General features: G+C 39.6%; 1 protein-coding gene across 2 annotated transcripts in view; it reads left to right on the top strand.

Moving 5' to 3' along the window:
* Nucleotides 1-25,432, top strand: part of mrpl1 (mitochondrial ribosomal protein L1) — a 75,734-nt gene extending 50,302 nt beyond the window's left edge. Inside the window, exons 8-9 of one of the 2 annotated variants that reach the window (XR_009645185.1) lie at nt 5,725-5,854; nt 15,076-15,158. Coding sequence is in view for 1 of the 2 variants with exons in the window: in XM_060832221.1 (XP_060688204.1) it covers nt 15,076-15,157; nt 25,215-25,339 (207 nt within the window). In the remaining variant the exon portion in view is untranslated. Of the gene's footprint in view, nt 1-5,724; nt 5,855-15,075; nt 15,159-25,214 lie in introns of those variants that run through there. The other variant, XM_060832221.1, reaches the window with a different exon arrangement.
* The last annotated feature ends 202 nt before the right edge of the window (nt 25,433-25,634 follow it).

Raw genomic sequence — 25,634 nt, 5'->3', positions numbered from 1 at the left:
ATACACATATGTAACATATGAAATTGTCTTCATCTCAGGTTAAATCTCACTAAACACATTATAGACTTAGACACGGTCTTAGCTGTATTATTAGACAGTTTTGTTCTAAAGGAAATAAATTGGGATGATTTATTGTTTGATGTCCCTAAAATACCACTTCATGGGAATTAGTCTTGTGTATCAGTAGATAAAAGCAGATCTTGAGTATCACTAATTATTCATAGAAATGTATGGTAAGTGAAAACTGAGATGTATAAATTTGATTTGCTGTCTGTGTATGGCTAGCTTTGCAACTCATGGCATGATAAATGCGTAGAACAAAATGTAATCAAATATTTAGATAGCAAGACTTTTTGTTAAAATATCATTTTTTTCCCTACATTCTTCTTCCTTTTAGAGCTTCAGAAATAATTTTGCCTCCAGGGTTCTGCCTGATCCTTCCCCAATATTCAATTCTACCTCTTAACTTGATGCTGTTAGACTTCCTTTCTGTAAGAAAAATGAAGAGAAACAGGAGCAGGAGTAGGCCTTTGAGCCAACTCCAGAATTCAGTGTTATTGGGACTTAGCCGCTTCCACAATATTTTCCTGCACTATCCCTTGATCTCTTGATGCTTTCAATATGTAGAATTCTGGCAAACTCAATCTTGAACAAACCTTTTCAGTGACTGAGTCTTCACAGCCCTTTGGGGAAGAGAATTCCAAAGAGTTACCATCCTCTGAATGAAAAAAAGTCTTGTGCATTCAATCTTGAATTGCTTGCTCATTATTCAAGGGTTTTATAACTCCCACCCAGGTGAACATCCTTTACAAATCTGTCCTGTAGCAGCCTGTGAGAATTTTATGTTTTTGAATGTGAGCACCTGACATTCTTCCAAACTTCATAGAATATAGACCAGTTTAGTTCATCTTTGCTTGTATAACATTTCTCCCATCCCAGGGATTAGTTTAATGAACTTTTGTTGCATTTCCTCCATGTCAAGTTTGTTGTTCCTTCTAAAGCTACCAAAACTGCACACAGTATTTCAGATGAGGTCTAACCAAGGTTCTATAGAACATTTACTTCTCTACTCAAATTCTCCTGGAGTAAAGACCAACATTCCATTTGCCTTAATCGCTTGCTGTTGCTGTATGTTAACTTTCTGTAACCCATGGATACTCTGTTCCCTTTAAAGTTTAAAAACTTTACAAACTGGCATTGATAGGAAAAAGTCTATTTTTTAACCAAAGTAGATAACTTGTTTTATTTTTCTTGACATGATCAAATGACAGAGCAGACTCGATGGGCCAAATGAACTAATTCTGTTCCTAAATCTTATGGTCTTATTATCAACAGCAGCAGACACACTGTAATGTCACAGACCAGTATATTCTCCCCAATCCACCCATTAACCCCATCAAATTGATGGACCCAGAGCTAGTTATGTGAATGGTGCAGGAAAGCATGTCAAGAACAGCACTGGGCACACCTAAAAATTAGGACATTCTTGGTGAAGCTACAACACAGAATTACTTACACACCAAACAGCACAAGCAGCATTCAGTACAGATGTAAGTGATGTAGCAACCAACGAATCAGATCTAAGAGCAGCAGTTCTGCCACATCCAGTCATGAATGGTGGAGAATAACTAAACTAACAGGAGGAGGATTCACCAATATACCCATCCTTAATAGTGGGGGAGCCCAGCACTTCAGTGCTGAAAATGAGGCTGAAGCATTTGTATCTTCCTTCAACCAGAAGTACCATGTATCTGATCCATCTCTGCCTTCTCCTGAGGTCACGGATTCTAATTATAGTGATTTTGATTCTCTCCATGTGATATCAAGAAGGAGCTGAATGCATTGGATACTCATTGGCTATGGGTCCTGACAATATTCCAAAATAGTAGTGAAGGGTAGTGCTCCAGAACGAACTGCACCCTGTACTCTTCCAATACTGCTACAATGCTGGCATCCACCCAGCAATGTGGAATATTTCTGAGCTATCTTCAGTCCACAGGAAGCAGGACAAATTTAACCCATTGAATTAGTAACCAATCAGTCTACTCCGCCATTGACAAAGTAATAGAAAGGGTCATTTGATAATGCTATCGAGTGGCCCTTGTCATTGGAGGTCAAACATCTCTGCAAGATTTCATGCAAATAGTGCCCAAGGCAGAACTATTTTCAGCTGCTGCATTGTTGACCTAACCACTTTCATAACGTGAGAAATGAAAATGTGGCTAAAAAAGCAAACTAAGATAAGGAATCCTACAGCTTGTAACTCACCTCCTGACTGCCTACCTCGGTACAAGTCATGAGTGTGATGAAACACTGCCTACTTGCTTGGATGTGTGCAACTCCATCATCACTCAAGAAGCTTCACCTTATCTAGGATAAAGAAGCCCACTTGTTTGGTGCCCCATCCACAAGCATTTACTGTCTTTTCCACCAAGATACAGGTGGCACCAATATGCATCTTCAACGCAATGCACTGCGGCAGCTTACGCAGGCTCCTTCGACAACAATTTACAAGCCCGTAATCTTGTACCATCTTACAGGACAAGGGCAGTAAACGCATGGGAACATGGCCACTTACAGATTGCCCTCTAAACCACTTCACATCCTGACATGGAATTGTAACATTGAGGCTGGGGTAAATTCATGTGCAGAATTTTTATTTCTCTAAGGCTTGAAGCAATTAAAATGCACTTAGTTGGGTCCAATGAGAAACTGCAGTGCTTGATGTGGTGCTGACATATTCACGTTAACAAAATCTCATGTTTAGTCATTCATTTAGACTGAATTAGCCAAAGCAATGAGTAACACAGTTACTCCAATGCCAATATGCGTTGCATGGGGAAGAGTGTTTTCAAAATATGTGGGGGAGCTGTTAGCAATTGCGATCCAGCGACATCTGCTCTGTGTGTGTAAGGAAATGTGAAAACAACAACCAAATCTGTGGTGATCCTTCCAAGTGATGATACCCTGTTAACATTGACTCAGGAGACTTATAGTGTATACTGGTCCATTTGGAATTGTATCCCATTAAAAGTTACTGTATTCGCATTAGGAGGAATGAGTTATGGTAAGAAAATATTTGGATAGAAATGATGATAAAATCATGGCCCATCATGATAGTATTTCCAAAAAGGTTGCAGCAATAATGGAGCATAGTTATAAACTGCAATACAGATTTGAATACTTCGCGGGTTTCAGAGGTAGTTATTCTGTGGTATGGCATAATCTGCCTTCTATAATATGTGCCAGGATTCTGAGGCTCTGAATAGTTATTCATACGCATGTAGTGCAGTTACTGTCATGTTTTGCATTGTTATATTTTATTGGCCAAATTAGAACATGAGAAACCTATTATCTACCAATGAGTGGATGTATGATGATTTATTAGAAATATTTCCTTTGATATTTCTCAGAAAGTCTGTGCCCATAATGGAATAAAATTGAGTTAATAAATTCAAAGAACCTTTTCACATTTAGAAACATTGAGTGAAACCTTCCAAGCTGCAGCTTACAAGGAACATTGGTCTGTTTATCCTCAAAGCATCTCCAGTTCTGAGCTAGACTATGCCAACCACCACAACTTACGACTGAACACCAGCAGACTTCTCTTTGCCAACCCACCCTACCAGGGCACAATATGCCAATTCCTCACTGCTAAAGAGTAGAATTAAAGGCTATCTTTTGGTTTTCAAGGATACTTCAATTCTCTCAATCTCCTTCATAGGTAATTCAGTCATGTAATAACAAACATCTGTGTTTGTATGCATGTTATACAGGGTATTTAGATTCACCCAGAAGCAGTATCAAAATAATTTTTTGAAAATTCCCAGTAAGTGTAAATTCCATGAAACTTAAAGATGTAAGGAAAATGTTAATATCCTAGATACAACAGTATTTGGCAAAAGGCAAATTAGGTTAGTAAATGTTTTTTTTCAAATTAACTGACATTTTAAACACAAATTGCCATCACTCTAAATACAAAATTTCAGATTTGCATTGTCACAGCTAATGTATTTTCATCACAGAATCTTAAAAATGGAATAGTTTAATCATGCAATTTCTACACTTTTTTTTAACTGCAGCTCAGACCTGACTCCCAGATTGAATATTAACAATTTAACAGTTTTGATTACAATACCATCCATCATAGAGTTGCTGATAGAGTAACTGCTGCATATGTCATTTTAAATTATTGATACCACTTTCATTTATACATTAATCTGCCTCAGTGATTTCAAGTTTGTCTAACTCATAGTTATCTGCTATATTAACACATTTGAAATGGTTCTGTCTTCTCTTGCAGCCTCCCTCTCCCTCCTACCCTCCTTGTAGCTTGTGGCCACTCCCTCTCTTTGTGGCCTCCTCAGCTCTTCCTAGCCCCGTTCCATGCTTTCCATCTCCTGCTGGCCCCCTTAGGTCCTCTCTGCCTTTCCATTCTCACTCAGCCCACTTTTCTTACCCAGCACCCTTGCAGCCTGTCCATTTCATTGCATCTCTCCCTAACTCTGCAGCCTCCATCATTGTTTCAACAGCCCCAAACAAAGATCTGGCAGCCAAACAGTACCCTTGGCAAAAGGAGGTTCCCTATCCCATATTACAAAGGCTCCCTGGCTCCTCCCCTTCCTGGCCTCAGTAAAACAACTATCTGCTCCTAAACCTCAAACCCTGTCCCAAAAGATTCCCCAGTGACTCCCCTACTCCTGCAACAGCTGCTAGTGACTCCTCTGAGCCCATCAGGACCAATCATAAGAGAATAACAACTTGTGATTGGTGGACTAGCTTCTCACATTTCCTGGAATTCTATTCACAGAGTATCTTCTTTGGTCGCTCCATGAGTGAATTTTCTGGGCAGTTGGGAATTTTTGAAGGTCATTGCTGCTCTCTACTCTGAGCACCTATCTGATCTCTGTCCCTTTATATCTACCCATCTGCAACCCTTGTGCTCAACCCTGCCCTGCCAGACTTATCGTCTCTCCATAGCTAGTTATAGTGCCTTTAGAACCTTTAAACACTGGAACATAGCAGTTCAAGCTGTAAGAACAAGGCTTTGCTTGGCCTTCAATGCTGATATCATGCTGAGCTGGAAGCCTGTCAGATCAGATGTGCTCTGCATTTCCCAAGAGCTCAGATTTGGAATTTCTGGCAGAAATGTGGCGATCCAAACAAGTTTTAGGAAAAGGTATTAAGAGTGGCAATCTGATGGTGACTGAACCCCTCAGAGGAGTGGGGGAGGGGGAGTCAGCATGGACAACTGACCTTTCCCCCTTCTGGTACCTTCCATAAGGTTAATGAAAGTGGTGGTAGTAAGAATGATTCCGTAGCCGGGGCAGCTATTTATATGTTTGAGAGGAGTTGCTCAGCTCTGTCATTAAGCAGAAGGGTTTGGCTTGGAGAGGTGGTTGCAGGAGCAAAGCCCATACTCCATGGTTAAAATAGGACAGTGTAGCCCAAGCTTGGATTTAATACATGCCTTTCTCAGGCAGCATCAGTAGAAGGGTTACACCCGAAGTGTTGACTTCTCCACCTCCTAATGCTGCCTGGCTGGCTGTTTTTTCCAGCCTTCTGCTTGTCTACCTTTCTCAAGATATCTGTCATTCTCTGGCAAATGTGCTGCTACAGTGCCACTTTGTGGCAAATGTGGAGTACTGCAGTAAAATTTATACAAGAGGCTGAGTTCAGTTAATTAATCTAAAACAAACTATTTTCAAATCAATCTGTTCAAAGATGTTATTACACACCGGAAAAAAAAGGCACACGTAGGACTTGAACCTGGACCTCCTGGCTCAAACATGGGGATGCTACTGTGACACTACAAGAGCCCTTGGAAGCAAAGGATAGTTATGATCTTGTACCGGTAGGTGATATACCATAGTACCACAAACATGGCTGTGGCATTAGAATATCGCTACCAGACTAGAAAACAGATTGTACCATATTCAAACTGTTTTGTTTAGCAAGTCAGGTTGTTGAAGGAGTACAGTATCTCAGTTTTGGTACCTCACTGTGCCTTTTTTTTCCGGTGAACATTCCAAGTGTAGTATTTAATGGATGAAACAAAAACACTTTGTTGAAACAGAAATATTTTTAAAAGTCAAGTGTAACACCTTTGGGCTATTATGGCAATAGTTACTATTTGTATTTTATTTTATCAAATATTTGCAATTCATTTGAATGTTAATTAATTACTCACTAGGTTTCACGTCACTTATTAGATAATATGGTGATGAGATCGACTCACAAGCTTTTGACCAAAGGTTTCAGGATTTATCATTTCTTTTGGATATGTCACAATGTAATATTTATTTAAAACTCAACTGAACTTTGAGCCACTAAAGGTGATTGCAACAGCTGCTTCCTTTTACAGTAACTCTAGCAACTGTAGAATTCAGATGGCAGAAATCCTGTTTGGTTACAGCTATTGGAGAATGTGACTTTATTGATGCAACTACATGTGGTCAGTTTATCATCCTTCCTTGTCTCAGCTCGTCTAAATTCAAGTCCCAGTAGTAGCTTGACAAAATGGAAAAGGGACTAATTTGTTTTGTTATCTTTGGAACTGTAGTTTGGCTGATCGTGGGGCTGTACGTTATTGTGTGCTTTTTACTTCTGTATTCAATTTGTTGTAAACCACAATACAACAATCACCAAATGGAAAATCAATCTCTGCCAACTGAAGAATTTTCAGAAAGTGTGTGACATGGACTGTGGACAGATTATATGAAATGCATGTTTTGGAATGTTCGCCGGGGAAAAAAAGGCACAGTGAGGTACCGAAACTGAGATACTGTACTCGTTCAACAGCTTGACTTGCTCAACAAAATAGTTTGAACATGGTACAATCTGTTTTCTAATCTGGTTTGAAGGCATCGGTTTATGGGATTAAGAACGCTTAAGGTGTGATTGTTACAAAGGATGGTGACATTCTATAACAAGATATATTTCATGAGCCTGTGACACCTTTCAATGATTCGGAATACTTTCTGCATTAATTGTTCAATGTTGCCTGTAAATTTTTGCCTGCAAACGATTGTGTTAATTTCATCTAGATTTATCTGGTACATTTTCTGATTATGTTGTAGCATATTGATTTTGACATGTCTTTGAATTTCAATCCACAGTAAAATGTGTTTTTATATACTGATTGGCATTTGCAAGCATGTCTGGGAAATGTGCAATACTTTACATGAAGCTAATTTTTTTTTCCCTGAAATGAAAAACATTTGTTTCTACTTAGCCTTGTGTTTACGCTCATCAAACTACATAGCCACTTTGACATTTTGAACAAAACACAAGAGATTGCAAAACTGTCCAAGATTAAAATTGACCGTTATTTCGGGTAATTTTAATTTTTATACTTCACAATTAAGTATTCATTATGCTGCAAATCTTCTGAGTAATTAAGTTGGAGATGAATAAAATATAAATCTATTATTTTTAAACCAAATGCACATGCATCATGTTATGCACAAAGATATGCCAGGTATAACCATGCATTTGAGAGCTTTTAAAAATATTTTTGCATCTCAGTAAAATATAACTATGAGTTTAGGTATTTTATTTATATTTTGTGTATAAAGGACTTTAAAAAGCTAGGTGTTGGTGTGCCCAAGCATTAATTTGATTAATCCAGGAAAACAGGTCAGGAATCCTTTATACAAAGCCTTGGGACCAACTGTTTTTTGTATGAAGAATATTTACAGTTTGTGGAAATAAGTGGATTCAGGTTCCTTCAGGCCCTTTGGGACGGGGGAGAAAACATTGCTTTTTGACATGTTCGGGGTGCTTTCAAAGAAACTGGTTTATACATCTTTTTGATATTCAGATATGTAGTTAAAGGATACCCAACCTGTAACAACTCTCTGGGTAGATAGTAAACTATTGTGAAGAATGGTCACAGACCATACTGTTGTGAATGGAATGATTTAGCTGCAAGACAACTTTTATAGTAAAATACTTTTATTCTATACTGACTAAGTACATTGCATTTCTGCTCAGCAAGAATGTAAAGGTTGCTGAGGAGATTGAATTCACTGCCTTAAAGATAGAAGTGAAAGGGAATGCAGTATACAATTGGGGATGTTTTGCTAAAACTATACAATGCACTGGTCAGACCACATCTGGAATACTGTGAACAGTTTTTGGCCCCTTATAGAGTCATAGTGATGTACAGCACGAAACAGACCCTTTGGTCCAATTTGTCCATGGTGACCAGATATCCTAAATTCATCTAGTCCCATTTGCCAGCACTTGGCCATATCCCCCTAATCCTTTCCAATTCATATATCCATCCAGATGCCTTTTAAATGTTGTAATTGTACCAGTCTCCACTACTTCCTCTGGCAGCTTATCCCATACAAGCACAACCCTCTGCAAGAAAATGTTGCCCCTTAGGTCCCTTTTAAATCTTGCCCCCCTCACCCTAAACCAATGCCCTCTAGGTCTGAACTTCCCACCTGAGAGTAAAGACCTTGATTATTTACCCTATCCATGCCCCTTATGATTTTACAAACCACTATAAGGTCACCCCTCAGCCTCTGATGCTCCAGGGAAAACAGTCCCAGCGTATTCAGTCTTTCCCTATAGCTCAAACCCTCTAAACCTGGATTTCTGGATAATCCAAGATGGAGGATGGGAAAAATTGTGATTGTAAGAGCTGCTCCTTTTTTTAAGGTATTTTTAGGTGTTGGAGCTGATTTCCTTGAATTTGAGGAGCAGTAATTACTATTTTATAAGCATTGATTTGGAAATTTGGAGGGGGGGGAAGCGCACAGTCTGCAGACAGTCAATCCATATAATATTTTAGAAATTCCATTTTGGAAATAGCACCACTCTGATTCAAGAATGGGATACAGACAGATTCTAATCTCACACCGTTTAATGCATTGTTTGAGTTGAGCTGTCACCTTTTTTTTTGTTTGTAAAACCATTAGTTATCTCGAGAATATGACTTAAAAGAAGTTCTGGGATTTACATATTAATGAATGGAAACCTGCAACCCATTCTAAAAGATGGTAGATTTAACAGCAATCTGTTTGTTCAATATATCATTTCAGTTGCATGGCACTATAATCTTTTGCTATAAATTTGCTGTCTTATGGTCCTGCTCCATAGCTACCAGATGAAGGAGCAGTGGTCTGAAAGCGAGTGCTTCCAAATAAACCTATTGGACTATAACCTGGCATTGTGTGATTTTTAACTTTGTCCACCCAAGTCCAACATCTGCTTCTCAATGTCATTTTTAAAGATAGAGAAGAGCCGATTTTCTTCTCTTGGATATTAGTTAATCTCTGGAATTCTTTACCATAGATAGCTGTAGAGGCTAGTTCTTTAAGTATGTTCAAGCTGATTTAGACAGATTTTAATCAGTAAGGGAATGAAGGGTTATGGAGAAAAGACAGGAAAATGGTGTTAAGAATTTTCAAATCAGCCAGAATCTCATTAAATGGTAGAGCCAGTTTGATAGACTGAATAAGATTAAGACATTGTAACAGATTTAGGCCAGTCAGCCCACCAAGTCTGCTCTGTCATTTGAACGTGGCTCATACATATCGCAATCCCAGTAACCTTTGATCTACGTAACAATCAAGAATTCATCAAGCTCGATCCGCCTCCACAACCACTCTGATCAGGTCTCTCAGTAATCTGTAAGTTTCAATCAGATTCCACCTCATCCTTCTCAACTCAGTCACGTACAGACCCAGATTCCTTAACCATCCGCATATGACAAATGGTACCATTCTTGTAAACCTTCTCTAGACTCCCCCCAACACTGGTAAATATTTCCTCAGATGTAGGCTCAACTTTCCTCATAAATGCAGTCTGACCAAATTCTGCTCCAACATCTTAGGGTCTTATTGTGGACACAGAAACATCACTGCATTTGAAAATCACTTGGATAAGTTGGATGGTAGAAACAGCAATATGCCAAATGCCTTATTCTTTGATGAAATTTTTATATATTTTTGAATGCCAATGTAAAATAATGAATGCAAACTTCAGTGCATGTTTATTCGCCTGGTAAAACTGAGTTTCTTTACAAAGTCTAAATACCATGGAGTTTCTTAGTGCAAGAGTTATTATGCTGATAATATTTATGGTTTTTTTAGTCTTACTTTCTCTCATGAATGCTGTGGTCATTATAATAAATTTCAATATTAGATTTTAAGTATAAATTCATATGCAAGTTCAGTAAATTAGTTTAATTGGTATGAGAAGAAAAATATTGAAGTAAATGAAACAAGTGTTGGATTATAGAGAAGGTTCATTTGTATCTGAAAGAGAGAAGACAATGTTTTGACGTCAACCTTTTTTAATAACAATAAAGGGATAAATGTGAATCCATCTTTTCACTTTACAAAGTGATTGACTTGTTGAGTTTTCATCAATTTTGTTTTCTCCTGAGTTAGTTAAATATCTTTTAGAACAAAAAGTAGAAAAATGTTTAGCATGATTTGTCTTTTCAATAATAGTGGCAATTTCAGTGAGCTCTCTCCTAAGTTGTTTTACCTTTATGCTGTTGTAATAGACATGAAACAGATTATGTGTTAAGTTTGAAAACGTTTTTACCAATGATGGAGTGAAAATATGGTATTTATTTTCCTTGCTCCCAATCATTACTGGCATACTTAAAATGCGATACTCTTGTGTAACATCATCTTATGTTTCATTCTCCTATTAACAATGCAAAAGTGCTGTAACGATTGATCATGTCAAGATTGGAAGTACGTGTCAACCATTTGAGTGTAATTTGAAAAAATGGAAAAATATACAACACTAGAAGTGTTGTAGTATCAGGACTAACCAAAAATCAACTTCAGCTGTGAGTATAAGAAATGTGAACATAAGAACTCGGAGCCAGATTGGGAATTCACCATTTAATATATTGTAGCTGATCTCATCATGGTCTCAAATTCACTTTCTTGTCCACTCCGCAAAGCCCTTTGATGGTTTCCAAATATAAAATCTTCTCCTCAAATTTATTTCATGTGCTGGCTTCACCAGACTGTGGTGAATTCCACAGATTTATGATCCTATGCAAGAAATAATTTCTCTTAATCTCTTTTGAATCCACCTCCCCTTACTTGAAAGCTGTGACCGCTCATTCTAGATTCAACCACAAGGGGAAAATTCTGCCCAGTATTGACTTCATCAGTTCTCTTTGACATCTTGTATACCGCAATCAGATCTTGCCTCATTCTTCTCAGCTGCAGTGAGTATAGGCCTAAACTGTTCAAACTTTCCTCATAAGAAAAACCTTTCATTTTTGCTTCCAATGCAATTACATTTTTCTTCACGTAAGCTGACCAAAACTGTGTGCAGTACTCCAGATGTTGCCTTGTAGAATTGGAACAACATTTCCCTGCTTGTATACTTGATTCTTTTGTGACATACCTTTGGAACCATGCCTTTTCTTGTTTCAGCATTGACAGATAATAGGCTTCTTATCCTACTCTAATTTGATCAGGAAAAAAATAAAAATGCCAAAAAGTTGTAATAAGTTCACTATGTAGGTATGAATAACTATTCAGAATCACAGGATCTTGGCATATGTTGTACAAAACAGATTACATCATACCACAGAGCAACTACCTCTGAAATTCTCAAAGTATTCAAATCTGTATTGCTGTCCTACATGTTGTTTTACTAGGCAGACAACAACTATGCTCCATTATTGTTGCACCCGTTTAAGAAATACTGTGATAGGCAGGATTTTTTCACCATTTCTATCCAAATATTTTCTCGCCATAACTAATCTCTCCTGTTGCAAAGAAAGTAGCTTCATTCAGGATACAATTCCAATTGGGGCCCCAGGTATCCATCATTCACACATATTTACACAAATAGAGCAAATGTCGCTGCGTCGCAGTCTGGAACAGCTCCCTCAGTTATTTTTAAAACGCCCTTCCCTGTATAGTGCACATTGACACTAACTGTATTGCTCATTCCTTTGGCTAATTCTGTTGAAATGAATATCAAACATGAGAGATTTTGCTGATTTGAAAAGGTCAGCCCCACATCAAGCTCTGCTGTTTCTCACTGTACCCAAATAAATGTACATGTTACGGTATTTATATTGTATAAAAGAGTCAACCTATTATTGTACCATATGTTTAAAGAGTTCTCTAAAATTCACTAATTACAAGATGAGGAATTAAGTGAGTATTGAACAGGTTTGAGGTTTAAACTAGAAATGGATTGTAGTTTATGTGTAAACTCATTAAGAAATATATCTATCTATGATTTGGAGGTGGCACTGTTGGACAGGGGTATTCAAAGTTAAAAATCACAACACCAGGTTATAGTCCAATAGGTTTATTTGGAAGCACTAGCTTTTGGAGCACTGCTTCTTCATCAGAGGACAGCCACCTGATGAAGGAATAATGCCCCGAAAGCTAGAGCTTCCAATTAAACTTTTTAGTCTATAACCTGGTATTGTGCGATTTTGAACTTTATACTTATCAATATTTTCAACACTGCTGGAAAAGCACAGCAAGTCAGGAAGCATCCGAGGAGCAAGGGCATTGACATTTTGGGCATAAGCCCTTCATCAGTAATAAGGCTTCCGGGCTGGGGGGTGCTTTTGGCAATGAAGCGATCAAAGGCGGGGAACAGACCAGCATGTGGTGTCCAAGTGGATGGGGTGTGTTGGAGGTGGAAGAAGTGGATTTTGGAGGGTGGGTGGGAGCTTAGATGGAAAAAGTGGACTGGAGGTGGAGATGGTGAAAGAAACGCTTCAGGTTGCAATGCGAGTCAAACTCATTGATCTGGGTATGTAGTTGCGATGAAGGTGAGGCCTTTGCTGAGAATTTATCATTCATCCACAGTAAGGGGAGGTCTGGGGGAATGGTAAAAACATGGCATCTCAGAGGATCCCTTCTCCCACCTCGAACACATCCCATCCACGTGGATGCTGCGTGCTGGTCTGTTACCCACCCTTGATCTCTTAATTTCAGCGCACACACACACACACACACACACACACACACACACACACACACACACACACACACACCACCCCCTCCCCCACCCCACCAACCTCATTCTTGGTGAAAGGCTTATGCCCAAAATGTTAATTCTCCTGCTTCTAGGATGCTGCCTGACCTGTGCTTTTCTAGCACCACACTCTCCACTCTGATCTCCGGCATCTGCAGTCCTCACTTTCACCTATATTTTAACTGTCTTGCACCAAGTTTGTATGTACAATATTTTATAATTTTAGCGACAACATCTTTACCACAGTTCTGTGGAGATCGAGGGTTGACAAAGAGCTGCTTTGTATACCCTATTAGCACGAAATTTAAACAATTCCTGTTAGAGTTAAGATTTGATATCTGGGGTGGAAAGAATGCCGATCTTCGACTGAATTCAGTGGCCCCAGAGTCAGAGAATAATTGTTTGCCAGCAATCAGAACTAAAACTGGAGAATAAAACCTGAATTCCTTCTGCTTTTGTTCGAAAGAAAAGGTGCATTTTGCTTTTATATATAAACAAATTCCCACCTCAATATTGTACCATTATATATGTGTTAACACTATATGTGTTAAAACAACTCCTTTGCATTTTTTGATCTGGTAATTCAAGCAAACTGTCTTTCCCTTTTTTTAAAAAAAAGAAGAAAGAATCTAATTAATTATAATCTTTGTAATCATTTTAAAAAGAATACTGATAAGACTGTGTTTTGAGTGACGTAAAGTAAATATGCAATATAGTTAGCTCATTCTGTAGTTGCTGTACAAACAAGTGCATTGCACCTCATTTAGATTGCGTTTGTAATATTTTTACACCAGTAAGGTGCCTATTTAACTGAAATATGCTATTAGTGACACAGTTATAGTGAAATTGAAAAAAATCATGGCAGACACATGAATGAACTAATCATATAGGCTCACCCAAATTATTCAAATACATATGATGGTATTAAATTACATTACTGATAGAAGGCAATAGTTCCATTCCTGTGCGATCCCAGGTTATAAGAAAATTGCATAATAGCAACACCATTTAAACCAATGGGACCAGAATCATGTTACAACCAATACAGGGAAGGAAAGTTTGCGTTCTACAAACATGGTCAAAACTCTTCAATCGCATTGTAGTCAATTCATGTTGAAGAAACGCACGTTATAGCAGAATCGATAGAATTGTAGATAACTAATGCCAATTATTATATCTTGTTTCTTGTGTCTTCATTGGACCAGTGTGTGTGTGTGTGTGTGTGTATGTGTATATATATATATATATATATATAGCTGTATTATATTTTGATTAATAAGGAATTCAAATCTATGCTAAGTTGCAAGAGTTCATTAGGTATGGTTAGCTAAGTGATGTAAACAGGTTGACATCAAATAGTCATTTTTTGTTGGAAAAATATTTTGCATGATGAAGTGACTGCCTTGTTAAATATCATATTTTTTAATCTTGTTACATGCTGGGACTTCACTGTAATATAACATTTGTTGCATGCTGCATATTTTGAAAATAGTGTAGAGTATACATGAAGGCATGATACCTAATTGAGCAGCAACAGCAACAATGTGCCTATACTTAGTCAATTTTAATGTGGAAATCATTCCAAGATCTTTACAGAATAGATGTTCAGGCAGAATGGGACAGGTGACCAAAGGCTTTATGGAGATGATTGGTTTTAAGAATGTTCTTTAAAAGGAGCACGGATGCTAAGTGTTGAGGAAGAGATCATACACTGCGGGACTGAAGTGTTTGATAATTGTGTGCAAAAGATATGAGTAAGAAACCTATAGTATGTTGAAAGGAATTTAAACCTGAGCAAGTTTGCAGACATTGGACACAATGATGTGAAAGTGATTTGAACATTAGAATGGAACAGATGAATAAGAGTAAAAAGCACTGAAGAAAACGAATACTTGCCTTGAACAGACTAATGAACAGGAAAACAGACAAATAAAGTGAGCGATTTACTTAATGTGGAGTAATTGGCAGGTTCAACTGTTGGGACGTAGGGCAATAAATTCAATAAGTTGATGATGAATTTGCATAGCATTAGTGTCATCTCCCAAACTGTATAGCATCTTGTCATCCATTGTTATTTTTCAGGTGGATATGCCCAGGGACCACATTGTTGCTAATGTTGCCACAATTATCAAGGATATTTGTACGCACAGACCAGTGGAATTTGGTGAGTGATATATTTTGGAATATTTTGGAGAAGTAAACTAAACATCAACCATATGTTTATTAGCACATGTGTCAAAATCTTCACTATTGTCAGCCCACTGTAATTTCAGAGACAGTCTTGCCGGTATGATATTTGTTTTGTGATTGTCCACTGGAACCATCTGAGATTCTTTGGTAGATTCACTGCGGCCAATCCATTTTTCTTCATAATAATTAAAATTATTTCGAGATTTTAAAAAGATTGTGAATGAGGTTGCAGATTCATTTACCGAGTTGATGTGGTTTTCTGCAGACATTTTGTCGCATCACGAGGTGACATCATCAATGTGTCTTTGATACTTTGGTGGTCTGTCCCATTTTTTTGTACTTCCAGTTCTGTATCTGAGTGATTTGTCTATGAGGTTCAGTTCAATGTGCTTATTGATTGAGTTCTGTTTGGAGTGCCAGGCTTCAAGGAATTCTCTTGCGTGTCTCTGTTTAGTCTGTGACTTGATGGTTATGTTGTCCCAGCTAAATTTGTGTCCTTTGTTGTCTATACAAATGGAAATGAGAGAATACTCATGGCGTCTGGCAGTGGCGAGTTGCTATTTATGCACTCGTCTGGTCAGTTTTCTTCATGTTTGACCGTTGTAGTGTTTTTCATAGATCTTGCAGGGTATCTTGTAAATAATATGCATCTTGTTGGATGTGGGTGTTGGGAAGAGCTGGTGAAAGATGTTTACTGGTTTGTAAGCCTCAAACATTCCGAGGGGTCTGAGTAGAGTCATAGAGATGTACATCACAGAAATAGACCTTTCGGTCCAACCCATCCATGCCAACCAGATATCCCAACTCAATCTAGTCCCACCTGCCAGCAACCGGCTAATATCCCTCCAAACCCTTCCTATTCATATACCCATCCAGATGCCTTTTAAATGTTGCAATTGTACTAGCCTCCATCACTTCCTCTGGCAAATCATTCCACACACGTACACATACATCTACGTGAAAAAGTTGCCCCTCGGGTCTCTTTTATATCATTCCCCTCTCACCCTCAACCTATGCCCTCTGGTTCTGGACTCCCCAACCCCAAGGATAAGACTTTGTCTATTTATCCTATCCATGCCCCTCATGATTTTATAAACCTCTATAAGGTCACCCCCTCGGCCTCCAACGTTCCAGGGAAAACAGCCCTAGCCTATTCAACCTCTCCTTATAGCTCAAATCCTCCAACTCTGGCAGCATCCTTGTAAATTATTTCTAAACCCTTTCAAGTTTCACAACGTGTTTCCAATAGGAAGGAGAGCAGAATTGCACGCAAAATTCCAACAGTGGCCTAACCAATGTCCTGTACAGCCGCAGCATGACCTCCCAACTCTATACTCAATACTCTGACCAATAAAGGAAAGCATACCAAACGCCGCCTTCACTATCCTATCTACCTGCAACTAATTTCTGATATTTCTTTGATGTACGGTATGGTCACTATTGGGTCTGATCGTTTATTGTTTTCTTCTTTAGGTTTATTGCGCAAGAATCAGAGGACAGTGCTCTTGGGGTGCACGTTTCGTTTAAATCCCATGAATAGGTGTTCCTGTTCTGCCTTCTAGAGTTCTGGGTTGCTGCACTGTGTCCTTGTTTGTTTAATAGTGTTCTAATGCAGCTTTGTTTGTCCGCTGGTAGTCTAACTCAGCATAGCACCACTGATGAAGGGCCTGTGCCCAAAACATCAACTGTACTGTTCACGGATGCTGGCTGACCAGCTGTGCTTTTCCAGCACTACCCATTTTCTTTCTGATCTCCAGCATCTGCAGTCCTCACTTTCTCCTATGTTACAGTATTACGCCAGCACCAACAACTGAAGGATGACAGTAATACTAAACAGAGAAAACAAACAAACTACTCTGCGATACTGCTACTTAGCAACAGGTAACGATAGACCTGACCCCACAACTCGAGAACAGATCACCATGACACTAAAGCAACCACAGTATACAGCGCAGCAGACATCAGCAAAATTGACCTGCCAAAGATGAAATCTGATGGATCCCACACACCGATTTTACAGACTACCCAAGGTTCACAAAAAAAGAGCCCCCCATGCCTCTTATATTACTCCCAGGGACACCTACCTACAGGCTAGCCAAGGGGCTGCAAACAAGACAAAATCCGAATTGAATTCTCCAACCACTCCATTCACTCCTCCCAAGAGTTCCTTAACATCATCAGAAATCCCACTATAGAGGAGAACAAAATCATGATTTCATTTGATGTAACGGCGCCAAGAGTATCATTGCCACGTTATTGGATAAAGTGGTTACTAGGGCACTTTATGACACCAGCAACATCAACAATAACAGCATGTTAACTTTACTGGACCTATGCCTCAATACTCAATTTACATTCAAAAGAAAAGTGTACACCAATAGGCCACCGATATTAGGACTGACAGCAGAAGCAGTAATGCAATACTTAGAACAGCCCTCGCCACCATCTAACTCAAACTCTGGATCCAATATGTAGATGGTACCATTGTCATCACTAAACATACCCAACTGGAAAGTTCACTTCCTTTCCTGGACACGTTAGTGGAATTCACACCCATCGGTGAACTCCAGACCAGTGTGTACAGAAAGAACATCCATACAGACCAGATACTGAACTATAACAGCAACCATACCAGCACCCACAAAAAAAGTTGCATTAAAACGTTACTTAAATTAGCAAAGACACACTGAAGCAACCCAGAACCCTAGAAGGCAGAACAGGAACACCTATCGAGAGATTTAAACAAAACGTGTACCCCAAGAGCACGATCATCTGATACTTCCGCAATAAACCTAAAGAAGAAAACACGAAATGACCAGACACGACAGCAACCATACCATATATCAAAGAAAAATCAGAAATGATTACCTGACTACTTAGACCCCTAGGAATCTTTATGGCTCGCAAAGCAGTAAACAGCTTTCACCAGCTCCTCCCAAAGATTAAAAACTCTCACCCACATCTAACAAGATGAGTATTATTTACAAGATACCCTCCAAGGACTGTGAAAAACACTACATTGGTCAGTTTTCTTCATGTTTGTCCTATGTGTGCACAAACATCAACTCACCAATACCAGACACGACCAGTACTCCCTCATTTCCAACCACACAGACAATGAAGGACAAAATTCAATTAGTACAATGTAACTATCCTATCATAGGCTAAACAGAGACACATGAGAAAATTCCTTGAAGCCTAATACTCCAATCAGTAGATGCATTAAACTGGGCCCCAGGTACAAATTACTCAGATACAGAACTGAAAGTACCAAAAAACAGAGACACATAAATACCAGGTGGGACAGACCACCAACACCATATCAAAGACCCATTGATGATGTTGCCTCATGAGGCGATGAAATTTCTACAGAAAGTCACTCCAGCTCGGTGAATGAATCTATGACCTAACCTAAATTATTGGTACCTGATGGTGAAGGTTGCTCACACTGAGCCTTTGGCAGAAGGTAAGCTCAGTCTTGATAAATGGAATAGTTTATTGTAGTGGTTCTGTTCGCCGAGCTGGAAGTTTTTGTTGCAAACGTTTCGTCCCCTGGCTAGGAGACATCATCAGTGCTGTGGAGCCTCCTACGAAGCGCTTCTTTGATGTTCCTTCCGGCATTTATAGTGGTCTGTCCTTGCCGCTTCCGGGTGTCAGTTTCAGCTGTCTGCTGTAGTGATTGGTATATTGGGTCCAGGTCAATGTGTCTGTTGATGGGATTTGTGGATGAATGCCATGCCTCTAGGAATTCCCTGGCTGTTCTCTGTCTGGCTTGCCCTATGATAGTATGTCTCCTGATGATGTCTCCTAGCCAGGGGACGAAACGTTTGCAACAAAAACTTCCAGCTCGGCGAACAGAACCACTACAACAAGCACCCGAGCTACAAATCTTCGCACAAACTTTGGAATAGTTTATTACTTATTATTTAGTTAGTGGTTATGTTACCTCTGAGAAACATGAGTGTTTTTGGGAAGAGCACATAGTTAAGAGTCAGTACACGTGACTGATATAGAAACATCTTGATGCACAATTTACAGACAACTGAACAAAAACCTAAACACTTGAATACATACTAAATACGTTAGTTCCCTCCCAAGAATAATCCTTTATATCTTGATGACCAGAGCAAATAAATCAATTAACCCTTTTAGATACTAGTTGCCATGTACAGCTTTTATTAGAATTAAATTGATGTAGGCTGTGAAGTGAAAAGAAGTGATATTGGGAGGGAGAAACCCAGTGCTAAAACTTACAAATACAAATTAGTCGTTGTTCTTGGAGCTGTAGTGGGAATGTAGCTAGAAATTTGGATACTCATGGAGTTTACTAAATCTTGGTCAATGTCTTACTAATTTGGGTGGTACACCCGCACCAAATATCTATCAGCTAGACTTCCTAATGGCACTACAAGCTTGACAGAAATGGAAAGACAAAAAAAAAACAATATATAGAATTTTTCATGATCACTGAATGTTTCAAAACCCTTACAGCCAATGTGGTACTTTGTGTCTAATAATTGTTATAATGTTGGAAACTTGACAGTTAATTTCTGCACAGCAAGTATCCCCCAAACTTCAAGGTGATAATGATCAGGTAGTTCTAGTTTTTTTGAGTGAGTGTAAATGATTGGTCAGTCTACCAAGGGGTAAACTCTTCTGCATTTCTTCTAGTGCCATTGGATCTTTTATGTCCATCAGACTGCAAACAGGGTGTTTGTTAACATCTCAACCAAAAGGCAGCATTTAGAACTGCATTGAATGTTGGTTTCTGCTTTTGTGCTTTAATTCTAGAGTGGGAATGGGGAAAGATATCCAGATAATTTTCAAAGTTTAATGCATTAAAGCAGATTAAAGAGATTTATTATGCATGTAAGAACTACTACACCTGAGCATTCAGTTCAGACACTAGATTCTGTTCCTCAGCTATGTTACCTTTTTTAAAAGAGCACAAATTTTAAAATGTTTTATTTTGTGTCATTTATTTTAGAAGAATCGAAAGATGAGTATAGATGAGTTCAGGGTGTGGATTTGCGATGTTATTGCCATCACAAAGATATGGTTGAGCGAGGTACAGGACTGGCAACTCCATATTCCAGCATAGACGTTCTTCAGGTGTGTGTAAAAGAGGAGGTGGTTTGCATTATTAATTATGGAGTCCATTATTGTAGTAAGGAGAAAGGATCTCTCTAAAGTGTTATAAAATGTGCTTTGTGGGTAGAGTTTAGGAACAAAAAGGTGACAGTCACACTTAGGAATGTATTATAAGCAGGTAATTGAAAAGAAGATATGTAGACAATTCACTGAGGGTAATTTAGTGATTTCAACTTGCCCAAACATCATAAATCATAGAATCCCTACAGTGTGGAAACAGGAAATTTGGTCCAACAAGTCCACACTGACCCTCCGAAGAGTATCCCACCCAAACCCATTCCCCTACTCTATTACTCTACATTTACTCCTGACTAATGCACCTAACCTATACATCCCTGGACACTATGGGCAATGTAGCATGGCCAGTTCACCTAATCTGCACATCTTTGGATTGTGGGAGGAAACCAGAGCACCCAGAGGAAACCCAAGCAGAATGTGCAGACTCCACACAGTCAGTGGCCCAAAGGTGGAATCAATCATGGGTTCCTGGCACTGTGAGGCAACAGCGCTAACCATTGAGCCACCATACAGCCCCCCAAAAATGTTACAATCAGTTGGAATAATCAGAAGTTTATTTAGAGTGAACAGATTACTGGAAATCTATTCAGAGGAGCTTTTGCTATCAACATGTAGAATACTCTACAAGGGATGGTACAGTGCTGAACCTAATTTTGGGGAATGAAGCCAGTCAGGTGTTCAAGGTCACAGTAGCAGAGCATTTAATGATTGCGACCACAACACCATATGTTTTTAAGTTTGATGTGGAAAAGGAAAATGATGGTCTACCAAAAAGAGTTTTGGATTGGGAAAGGCAGATTCTATTAAAATGAAGTGCACCTGGCCAAAATAGACAGAACTGCTGTTTGAGGGTAAATCTATAGTGAATAGCAGAGGATTTGAAAAAGGAATTGGGGAGAGGACAGGCCCATCATGTTCCCCTTTTGGTGATTTGCAGAAGCAACAGAGCCAGAGAACATTGGGTGCTGAGGAATATTCAAGACTGGATAAAAACAAAAAGAGAGGCATCTAACCATACATGAAAATCAACAGAGGCACTATTGGAGTATAGAAAGGGTTGTGGGGGAGTTAAGAAAGCAATTTGGAGAACAGAGGGTATGAAAAAAAAGGGCAAGATTATGGAGAATCCCAAATCATTCTGCAAGTATATCAAAATGAAGAGAATTACCAGCGAGCATATGGCACATTACGGACCGTGGCGGACATTTGTGTATGGAACTGGAGGACGTTGGTAGAGTATTAAACAAGTATTTCACAACTGTATTCACTTGGGGGAAAGGAAGATGCAGGCATACAGTTTGGGAAGATGGACTGCGAGGTACTTGAGCAAATTAGTGAAGTAAGTGAGGAGGTTTTTGCATATTTAAAAATGGACAAAAACCCAGGTCCGAATGTATCTCAGGCTGCTTTGGAGAGGAGAAGGAAATCATAGTGGCCCTGAATCAAATTTTAAATTGTCTTGCTACAATGGAGATGTCAGAGGAATGGAGGACAGCTCATGTGGTTCCACTTTGCAAAAAGGGAAGAGATTTACAGATCAGAGTCTCACATTATTGATAGGCAAACTATTAGAGAAAATTCTGAAGGAGACAATTAATCTCTTCTTGGAGAAATGACGTTTTATCAGGCATTGTCAGCCTGGGCTTTGTTGAGGCTTTCAAAGAAGTCAAATACGCAGGTGAGTAGTGTGCAGTTGATGTATATGGATTCCAGTAATGCCTTTGACAAGCTGAAAGTGATTGGATCCAGAGTACCTTGGCAATTTGGTTTCAAAATTGAATTAGTGGCAGGAGATGGAGGGTAATGGTAGAAGGCTTGTTTGTGTGACTGCAAGCCAGTGTCCAGTGGTGTACCACAGTGGTCAGTGCAAGGTCTCTTATTTTTTGATATGTAGAAACAATATAGGGGGGATGATAAGTAGGATTGTGTGTGACACAAAGATTGGCCAGGCAGTGGACAGGTTTGAAGTTACAGGAGGATATAAAGTGTTCCATGTACCCGACAAAGAGGCAAGCATAGCTGTGGCCTATGCAGATGTCTAAAGATGTTTTCTGAAACATTCCGCAAGTTAGCATACTGTCTCTCCAGTGTTGAGGAGACCACACCGAGAGCAATGGACATAAGTAGATGATGTGTGGAAGTACAGGGAAATCTCTGCACCTCTTCCATGACTTTTGTTTCCCTGGTCCCCAATACCTCATCTTCACCATGCACATTCAGTCCCTATAACACATCCATCCAAATTGACAAAGGCCTCCAAGACCCCTCTCGCTGATCCAACCAGTACCCTTCCGATACTCAAACGATTGGCTGAACTGGTCCTTACCCTCAACAAGTTCTCCTTCGAATCCTCTCCCTTTTTCCAGACAAAAGGGAGAGCATGGCCGTATGCATGAGCCCCAGCTATACCTGCCTCTTCGTCTTCCGCAGCTACACTGGCAGCATTCCCCACCTTTTCCTCCGCTACAATGATGACTGTATTGGCACCATGTCATGCTCCTGTGCGGAGATTGAACAGTTCATCAACTTCACGAGCACCTTTCACCCTGACCTCATCTTCACCTGGATCACCTTGGGCACCTCCCTCCCCTTCCTCGACCACTCCATCTCCTTTTCCAGTGACCGATTCAACATGGACATCTACTTCAAACCCACAGACTCTCACAGCTACCTGGACTACACCTCCTCTCACCCTGTCACCTGTAAAAACGCGATCCCTTACTCAATTCCTCTATCTCGACCACATGTGCTCCAAAGAGGACCAATTCCACCGTAGAAAATCCTAAATGGCCTCCTTCTGCAAGGACTGCAATTTCCCCTCCCACATGGTTGATGATGCCACCCAGCGCATCTCATCCACTTCCCACATCTCCGCCCTTGAACCGCACCCCTCCAATTGTAGCAAGGACAGAACCCCTCCCCCACCCCGCCCAGTCCTCACCTTCCACCCCACCAACCTCCAGATACAACACATCATCCTCTGTCATTTCTGCCACCTATAAACAGACCACACTAGCAGGGATACATTTCCCCCCATCCATGTTCCGCAGAGACAATTCCCTTCGTGCCTCCTTTGTTAGGTCTATGGCCCACACCAACTCTCCACTTCCAGCAACTTCTCTTGCCACCGCGAGAAGTGCAAAACCTGTGCCCACACCTCCCTACTCACCACCGTCCAATGCCCCAGTGGATCCTTCCAATCCAACCAAGATTTAACTGTACGTCTGCATGTCATCTACTGTGTCCGTTGCTCTTGGTGTGGTCTCCTCTATATTGGAGAGACAGGACGCCAACTTGTGGAATGTTTCAGAGAATATTTCTGAGAGAGACACACAATACAACCCCAGTGCCTTCTGGCTGAACACTTTAACTGCCACTCTCATTTTGCTAAGTTCATGCAAGTCCTGGGCCTCCTTCACTACCACACTCTGGCCACTCAATGCCTGGAGGATCAACGCCTCATCTTCCACCTTGGGACCCTCCAACCACATGGGATCAATGTAGGTTTCACCAGTTTCTTCATTTCTGCTCCCCCCCACCTTATCCCAGAGCCGACCTTCCAATTCTGCATCGCCCTATTGAACTGTCCTACTTGTCCATCTTCCTTCCCATCTATCCCCTCCACCCTGTCACATTCCCAGCTACCTCCCCCCACATCCCCCTCATTTATCTCCAAGCCCCTTTGGGCCACACCCTCATTCCTGATGAAGTGCTTACACTCTCAACGTCAACTGTCCTGCTCCTCAGATACTGCCTAACCTGCTGTACTATTCCAGCACCATACTCTGGATTCGTGTCTCTGGACCCAGTGCTGGAAATTGAGGTGAACAGAGGTTTAGTGTAGCTTTGACATTACAGACATGAGGGGCCTCCAATGTACTGAGAGATTCTCTTAAATCACAACTCCCTGATTACAGCAATTAAGAGCCAGGAACCTCCAGTTTGCACCTTGCTTGTGTTGAATTAGCTATGGCAATAGAAATAATATAATTAACGTAAGTTTTGGATCAGGAAGAGGTAACTTGATTTTGCTGCAGATCCAGCAACCCTACCTATGTAACTATATGCTTTTTGCTAACAGGATAGGATTTAGTTGAATGCTTTCAGTGATCCACTTTGGGGTAGATAGTCATGACAAGTTTACTCAGGCAGTTTCTATTTTAAACATGGATATGAAGATTTCATTGTGGAGAAAGTGAACAGGTACTCAGATGTAATATGCTTGATATACTGTATGTGAGAAGAGTGATAATTTTACATGTGAATGGAAAGGGAACCCATATAAGAAGAGCATATGACATAGGAGTAGAAGTAGGCCATTCAACCCATCAATGATGCTCCCCTATTAATGAGACTGCAGTTGATCTGATGATTCTCAACATCACATTACTGCCTTTTCCTCATCACCCTTGATTCCATTATTGATCAAGAATTTCTCTCTCAGCTTTAAATATACTTGGTGGCCCAGCCTCTTCAGCCTCCGTGATAAAGAATTCTACAGATACACTACTCTCTGAGAGAAGAGATTCCTCCGCATCTGTCTTAAATGGGTGACCTTGTATTCTGAGATTATCTCCTCTATCATTAATCCAATACAAAACATGCTTAAAAGGAACATAATTCCACCATTTTAGATCAGCAATACTCCCTTGAATAACAAAGTATATTGCTAAAAAGATAAGTCAATTTGTTATAAATCTGTCTTGCTGCTAAGCTTTTTTAATTGCATGATTTAGAAAATATTATTCTAAGTATGGAGTTTTCACTTGAATATCCTGAGTTTAATTTATATTTTGGTTAATTGTTGATTTTTATGTTATATTTTTCAAATAACAGTTTAAATGATCAATTTTTTTTTTCAGGGCCATTTGTAGAACGAGCCATTATTTGCAGTGCAACCAGTGAGTCTTTACTGTTCAAAGTAGAACCTTTCCTTCCTCAAGTGACGACAGAAGATAATGAAGAGAATGAAAATGTCAATAATTAACTATATTGTATTATTAAGTATAGATGATCTGCTAATTGCTGTTGTATGTCCATTTGGCAGATTGTGATGCAATAAAAGCTTTGATTCATGTGACATCAATGAACAAGTTAAGTTTGTCAGCTTTGCTTAAACAGGGGTTTTGGGCATTGAAATTGAATCAAGTAAACAACCAGTGTGCATCTTGTTCATGTTTGTTTAAGACAAATATTTGCTGTTGCACAGATACAATCCTGCTCATGTTTGTTCATTGAGAATGATTGTTAAATATTATTCTCAATATAGCTTGATACTATCA

Source organism: Hemiscyllium ocellatum, chromosome 1, assembly GCF_020745735.1.
Source record: "Hemiscyllium ocellatum isolate sHemOce1 chromosome 1, sHemOce1.pat.X.cur, whole genome shotgun sequence".
Lineage (NCBI taxonomy): Eukaryota > Metazoa > Chordata > Chondrichthyes > Orectolobiformes > Hemiscylliidae > Hemiscyllium > Hemiscyllium ocellatum.
Note: the sequence above shows the minus strand (reverse complement) of the source record. Positions and strands in the feature narration are given on the sequence as shown.